Source organism: Triticum aestivum, chromosome 7D (assembly GCF_018294505.1).
Source record: "Triticum aestivum cultivar Chinese Spring chromosome 7D, IWGSC CS RefSeq v2.1, whole genome shotgun sequence".
NCBI classification, from domain to species: Eukaryota; Viridiplantae; Streptophyta; class Magnoliopsida; order Poales; family Poaceae; genus Triticum; species Triticum aestivum.
This window is the reverse complement of record NC_057814.1, coordinates 403,952,128-403,959,705: the sequence shown is the minus strand read 5'-3', so window position 1 is coordinate 403,959,705 and position 7,578 is coordinate 403,952,128. Positions and strand designations below refer to the sequence as shown.

The window sequence follows — 7,578 nt, the reverse complement described above, 5'->3', positions numbered from 1 at the left end:
ATGAACAAATTGTGAATACGATGAACATATTTTGAATTTTGATGAAAGTTTTTAAAATATGATGAACAAAAAATGAATTCGATGAACATTTTTTGAATAGGATGAACAAAAAATGTTGGCGAATTTGAAAATAAAATTCCCAAAAACACGTGAAAAAAATTAAAGAAAATAAAAAGAGAAAAGGAAAAGGGAAAAAGGAAAAGAAAAAACAAAAAATGAAAGAAGGAAAAAACGATAAATAAACGTAAAATGGGCCGGCCCATACGACATCCATCGCGTGCATCCCGGAGCTAAAGCACGTGATTCAGCCCACAAAAGTCCACTTCCTCTCCAATCCGACCCACCAGAGCCCAACGGAAAGCTTTTCCTACCTCATCCTCTCGTCATCGTCATCCCCTTCCTTCCTCCTCGCAAAACCAAACCGAAAGCAAACGACAACACGCGAGAAGAAAGGAGGGGACGATGGTGAGGAAGAGGAAGGAGCTGCTGTCGTCGGCGCCATGGCGGACGGGGGAGGCAGAGGAGGACGACGAGGCGTCCAGGATGAGCCGCGAGGGGAAGGTCACCGTCACCAGCAACCCAGGGGAGACGCCCACCATGAACATGCCACGCAGCAAGCGCCCGGACCTCGACCTCGCCGTCGACGACTTCGAGGAGGACGAGATCGACCCCGAGCTGCGCTACTCCTTCCAGCGCAACAGCAGGGTATGCCCCGCCCGCGCCACGCACCAATCTCTTCCCTCCCCCTATGCCTCTTCCTTGTTTATTGCTGTTGGGCGATTCGCTCTAGGTGTTCGACGAATTGTGAACTCTCAGAGGCTGCAGTTGTAACAGAAGGAATTTCCTCAGGATTAATTAACAAGTTTAGGGTTCAATCAACTGGTAATGGACCTAATGGTAGTAAAACTGAAACAGTAGATTTGGTTTTTTGGATAGAGGCACTGCAAAACCAACTGAACATTGTTGGCCAAAATTCACAAGATTGCACTTCACCTTTTACCGTCATAACCCTAACCACAATAATTAAGACAAAGGTTCAATAGCAACACAAATTTGTAAACTGTATTAGATGAAATAAACAGCCCCACAATTGCTAACTATTGGTTTCTCTCATATCATGGTTTTCATCTTAATTAAGGTGACCATATTATTTTACTCAAGATATCGACAAAAAATACTTTTAGTTCAAGTAAATAATTTGCCACTGACAAGTACAGTTGTGTAAATGGAAGGCCATGTCCAAGTATCCTCTACCCTGCATGGCTTTCATCACAGTTTTTCCTGACATCTGTGCTAGCTTGTTCATCATAGTAGTCCTACCCATAGAAACAGCGATCATGGGTCAACGCCGCGTCCCTTGACCTGGGGTCGATCACCCCAATCCGGAGTTAGTGTCGAGTAACTAGGGGTCACCGTGGGTTGACGGACTTAACATGGCCCAAAACTGTTGCTCTCGATACCCAATGAGAATTCGCACTATGCAGTCGTCATTGTGTGTCACTTGGCGCTCCTCATCCTGCAGTTACCATCGCGGCCCCATGATCGTGCTTGGATGTTGCCCGGCACTTTCCTGCGCTTAATATACCTGTGGTTACATTTGATTCTTTGTCAGACAACCGCAGTGGTGCTTCATCTGTTGCTTGTGGATGGAGGGGTCGGAAGTGACAGCAGGGTGGGTGTTGGAGGAAGCAGAGAGACGGATGGTTAGTTTAGAATTAATGCGTGGTGTTCAGGACTTGGGGGTCGATGGTAAAGATGCTAGGGAGGAAGCAGAGAGACGGATGGTTAGTTTATAATTAATGCGTGGTGTTCAGGACTTGGGGGTCGACGGTAAAGATGCTAGGGCTGGAGTACGTGAAGAGAAGAGAGATGTATGGGCTGGAGGGTTAAGTCACATGCCACTTTTTCCATTTGTTTTACATTTTAGATATTTGACCTTGTATACTTCTTTGCTATATTAAAACTTTTAACCTCTAAAAATTGGCGTGGGTGAAAAAAATAGTACTTGCACCTCAACCCGGAGAGGAGGGGTTGCAAACAGGAGATCCTGATGTTGTGCATAAGAAATCACAGAGAACTCTTGGTTTCTCTCATATCATGGTTTCCAGCTTAATTCAGGTGACCATATTGTTTTCCTCAAGATATCGAGAAAACATAGTTTTAGTTCAAGTAAATAATTTGCCACTGACAAGCACAGTTGTGTAAATGGAAGGCCATGTCCGAGTATCCTCTACCCTGCATGGCCTTTATCACAGTTTTTCTTGACTCTGTACTAACTTGTTCATCATAGTAGTCCTACCCATAGAAACAGGGATCATGGGTCGACGCCACATCCCTTGACCTATGATCAATCACCCCAGTCAAGGGTTAGTGTCGAGTAAGTAGGGGTCACGGTGGGTTGACGGACTTAACACGGCCCAAAACAGTTGCTCTTGATCCCAAATGAGAACTCGCACGAAGTCGTCGTTGTGTGTCACTTGGGCTCCTCATCCCGCTATTACCATGGTGGCACCATGACCATGCTTGGATGTTGCCCGCCCCTTTCCTGCGCTTGGCGTACCTGTGGTTGCCTTTGATTCTTTGTCAGAGAACCACAGCGGCGCTTCAATCTATTGCTGGTGGATGGAGGGATCGGAAGTGACAGCAGGATGGGTGTTGGTGGGAGCTGAGAGACTGATGGTTAGAATATAATTAACACATGGTGTTCAGGACTTGGTGGTTGAGGGTAAGAATAAGATGCTAGGGCTGGAGTACGTCAAAATAAGAGAGATGTGTGTGCTGTGCTAGGCCAACCCAGCAAGTCACATGCCAACTTTTTCCATTTGTTTTACAATTTAGACACTTGATCTTCTATACTACCCCCGTCTCGGTGAACAAGTCATTCGCGTAGTTCTAGGTCGACGATTTAACTATCTAAATATGTATTATATGTGACAAAAAATATATATTTAGAAACTACATCTGTGTAGAAATCTAGTGATATACTTTTCATGACATATAACACATATTTAATTCCTCAAATTGATGACCTAGAACTACGCGAATGACTTATTCACCTAGACGGAGGTAGTACTTCTTTGCTATATCAAAACTTTTAGCCTCTAAAAATTGGCGTGAGTGAAAAAAAATGGTACTAGTAATCTCAATGAAAAAACTATGTCCTACCATGGCCGTCGACCCGGAATTGTTTGGTTTGCGACTCATCCCCCCAAAGAGGCATACCCCTTGTTACACGTCAACCCAGAGAGGAGGGGTTGCAAACAGGCGATCCTGATATTGTGCATAAGAACTATCACAGAGATATTGACTTCTTATTTGGTAAAAGATAGATATTGTCATTGTGTGTGATTCCTAATACTTCATTCACTTTGTGTGGTCCTAATGTTTCATTCACTTCGAAGTTTATTTAGATGTCTAGACGGATAAGAAAATCAACAAATCCCTCCTATCGAGGATAATTGATTTTGAAATAAAGGAATCTTGTACTTATTTTGTTCGTTGTTGGTTAATTGTCTGACAAGAAGCCCTTTGTTTTGCAGTTTCTGCGGAGAGTTTTCACGGTGGACACACTTGTCAAGCCTCTTCCTCCTGTGATGGCATACAGTGTCTCCCGTAATGTGAACTTTTTCTTCAAGATCTTCACACAGTTCTGGGGTGAGCTCAGTCAATGGCAAGATAGTATTGTATTAACCTGGTTTACTCTGATCCTATTCGTTGTTGTTCTGTATAACACAATTCAGCATTTCCTCCTAGTGAATAAATTAAGTACTCCTAAAAAATAACACCGTTATTGATATCCTATTCCCGTACCAAGAATAAAACCGACTAAATAACATTTTTTTCTTCTCAAATGCGTTGGTCACTGTTAGCGGATCAATATTATGTTAATCTAAAATATGTGCCAGATGCCCAGATATCAAGATAACTTTAACTATAGTTCACTTATGTTATGTGCCCCTCGTTGTTTTTTCAATTACAACACAATTGCTTATTTCTGCTTTGACTGCACCTCTTTCAGATGAAGAAGGGATTGCCAATGCACAGAGATCCCTTGGACTGGGAAGTGAGGATAGCTCCCGGCGGTTTCGCTGATTACCGAAGTGCCATGGAACAAGTTGCTGTGCTAGGCTCTGGAGGACCTGTTTATGATTCAGAATACGGGTGTGGTCTGGCTAGTTTCCAGGACTTGTTTATGCTTTATAAGGCGGGTGTTGTCTGTCTAATTTTGAAGTTTCATGTATTTTCCACTAGTAAAAATGCTTGCATTATATGCAGATCTTTGTTCTCAGAAGTCTTTTGTATTCGTCTAAATTTGTAAAAGATAAAAGTTAGTGTTTGTGCCCAAATTCCCATATTTCTGAAAGAGATTATGGTCCTTCATTGGATGTCATGTTTGCATCCACATCCCCGTTCGCTTAGTTACACCAATCATTGGAGATTCATTTGTCTCTCGAGAAAATAGAACTGATGTTCTTGGTAAAAAATAAAAAGGAATAGAAACAGGCGGGAATCGAAGGACACATCCCTGTTTATAAGGGGAAATGGCTACTGTTTAACAGGTTTGTTTTTCTCAGTCAAACAAAACAAAAGGACCATATCTTCCTCCTTTTTCCTCATATAACTCTTCCTATGGCAGAAAGCAAATCAACATTTGTTGGACCAGCAAGGCTCCCTAACTAGAAACCATAAACTATGCATCTCTAGGGGATTGATTTCTGCATGCATAGCCAGGCATTTCTACTTTGTTCTAACAGACACTGCAACTTGCCAAGCTCTGCATTGGCTGCTTTTGGTGTTCCTAGATTCAGAGCCAAAGGCAGGCAGGCAGGCAGTGGTCCTGGATGGCTTTGCTCTCCTCTGCCTTGGGCATTTGCATCATACAAAAGTGGGCTTTTCAGACGCCATTGGCGACCGACTTGTAGCAGCCAATTGATGATTACTAAGTACTTGTTGTCATGTCTTAGTACATCCACCATGCAGCATAACAACAAAGACAAAGAGGAGAGAAAATTCAATGCACCATGGCAGACATGAGCAAGTGCTTGCACATTGTGCCACTAGCATATTTCTAGTCCTTCTATTAAGTTTTCTATGTGCCTAGGCATAGCATAGACTAGGTATAGGTTTGCATATCATCTCTACCTTAATATATGTAAAACTTAGATAGGTTGAACATGCTCATTAGATTAATATAACAGTCTTGCTAAATCTCAGTCTACTGAGACTTGGTTATGTCTCAGTCGATGCTATATCCGAGATTTGTGCAAAATTTTCTTTTTAGTTTTTTCTTTTTCTTTCTTGCAAATTATGTCACTTGAATGAGGCTTCGTTAAATCTTAGTCGACTGAGACCTAGCCACACCCGTAACATAAATGTGGCTGCAGACAACGAGAACAACAACAAAGCCTTTCAGTCCCAGACAAGTTGGTGTAGACTAGAGTTGAAATCCATAAGATGTCTAAACCAAGTCATGGTTCTGGCACGTGGATAGTTAACTTCCATGCACCCCTGTCCATGGCTAAATCTTCGGTGATATTCCAGTCCTTCAGATCTCTCTTTACGGACTCCTTCCTTGTCAAGTTTGGTCTACCCCGCCCTCTCTTGACATTATCAACACGCCTTAATCGTTCGCTATGCACTGACGCTTCTGTAGGCCTGTGTTGTATATGCTCAAACCATCTTAGACGATGTGGACAAGCTTCTCTGTCCAATGCCGGTTAGCGGATTAAACCGATCAGATATCGTGAAGCAAAATATGAAAGGAGTAAAAGTGGTCTAGTTCTTGTGTGATATTGCTCCATAAGATGCTTCATTAAACTAGAGCCCTAACTACAAGAATCTTGGAGGAATTCGATCATGGATTGCTTCGCGCAGCTGCTGCGCACCTTGGTTATGAAACGATCGCTAATGCGTTTGTATAGTTTAAGACATAAATATAATATCTGATAAAAGGTAACTTTTCACCCTAGGTAGAAATATAACAGCAATCTGTAGCCGTGAAGCCATGAGCTTAACTTTGGGGATATAAAGTATTATTTGCAGCCTGCTTTTAATCTGATGATGTTACCTAATATGATTGGCTGGGCTTCATTCTTGATTCTCCAAATTGTTCATTACCATGAGACTCATTTAAATATTTGGATGATTTAAGAGAGGGCCATACTTTTCAAGAGCCAATGCTAATATTCCCTGATTATTTAAGATTGCTGAACTCGTTGCGTATTTGTGACAAAATGCGCTTTACTTCGGTATAATTTCAAATATATTCCTTGAAACAATCTTGTTGTTGATGACTCTAGTTAGTTATGTATATCTGTAGAGACAGGGCCATGATAGGCAAGATTGCTATCTCAACATAGAGTAATTTAAAATTGGGCTTACAGCAGCCACCTAATAAGGCCAAAGAACCATGAACAGAAAGTGGCCCACAATAATAACATATCCATGACTAGCTAGGAGTATGGTACTAGTATACATCTTTAACTACAGTAGCAGCATGTTATGCTGGTGGATTAGAGAACACTGGAAAGAGCTAGCATCTAAAAGGCCTCAAGTGTTATAGGCCAAGCATGCAGGGAGGAGATGACATGACAGCAATCTTTCTCTTGGGAATGTCCAATGAGCACTCACTCTCCTTTGCCCTTTCATTAATCAAAAGGCAAATTAATTGGAATCTGTTGAAGCTTTATGCTCTAAACCACTAGCATCTACTACTATGAAGCATCCCACAAGGAGATGTCTCACCAGGTGGCAGCCTCCCACAGCCCCTCCATTTCACTGATGAATCCAGACTGACATCTGGGAGAAGTGGTTTTTCTTGTTCTCATCTCCATACACCCTTTATGCAAAACCTTTATTTGTCAACCATTGATGTGAAGGTAAGTTCTTGAAGACCAAAGCACAAATTATATGTGATGCAGGCAATCAAAGAACTTGCAATCTGAATCAAACGACAGACAATGGGCTTCTTAAGGCTCACAAGTCTCCAGAATTCAAAATCATGCACACCTTCAAAACCGGGAAGATACATTTAGTTTTCTAGAACCACTCATGTTTTATTTTCAGTGCATAATGTAGAGACCAAAAGAATTACTTTATATTTATGCCAGGGTTTATTTTTAACGAGGAAACATCGTTTTCGCCCACAAGGTACTATATATTCTCATTCGGAAGAAAAATAACAACTTTCATGTGTCCTCAAGTTACCCTGTGTTTGCTTAGCTTAGCTTTGTGTGTGCCAAAAAGAAAATGTTAAAGAGGGTGATAGGGATGAAGAATTTTTTGGAGCACTATCAAGTGAGGTGTTTAAAACTGCAAATTGTTGGGTACAGATGCTTTGTCCAACAAAAGAGATGGAAAAGAAGGGTTATTGACATGACACCAAATGAGCATCCTGTTTTGATTAAGCTAGCAAAGCTAGCTATCTTTATAACAAGACATATAGTCGTAAAGCAAACAGAGGAGGAATTCATAGACAGACATTAGCCACCTAATGTTGCGGCATAGAAGGTCAGCAAATTGTTCTAAAAAAAAGAAAAATGGCATTACATCTAGCACTTATCTGATCTCTTTACAATG

The 7,578-nt window shown here is 41.6% G+C and overlaps 1 protein-coding gene across 1 annotated transcript; it reads left to right on the top strand.

Moving 5' to 3' along the window:
* Positions 1-285: 285 nt before the first annotated feature.
* LOC123168005 (uncharacterized) lies at positions 286-4,380 on the top strand. Its single transcript, XM_044585867.1, has 3 exons — positions 286-705; positions 3,540-3,654; positions 4,019-4,380. Exons 1-3 carry the CDS (start codon positions 463-465, stop codon positions 4,090-4,092), a joined length of 432 nt encoding a protein of 143 aa, XP_044441802.1. The 5' UTR covers positions 286-462; the 3' UTR covers positions 4,093-4,380.
* The last annotated feature ends 3,198 nt before the right edge of the window (positions 4,381-7,578 follow it).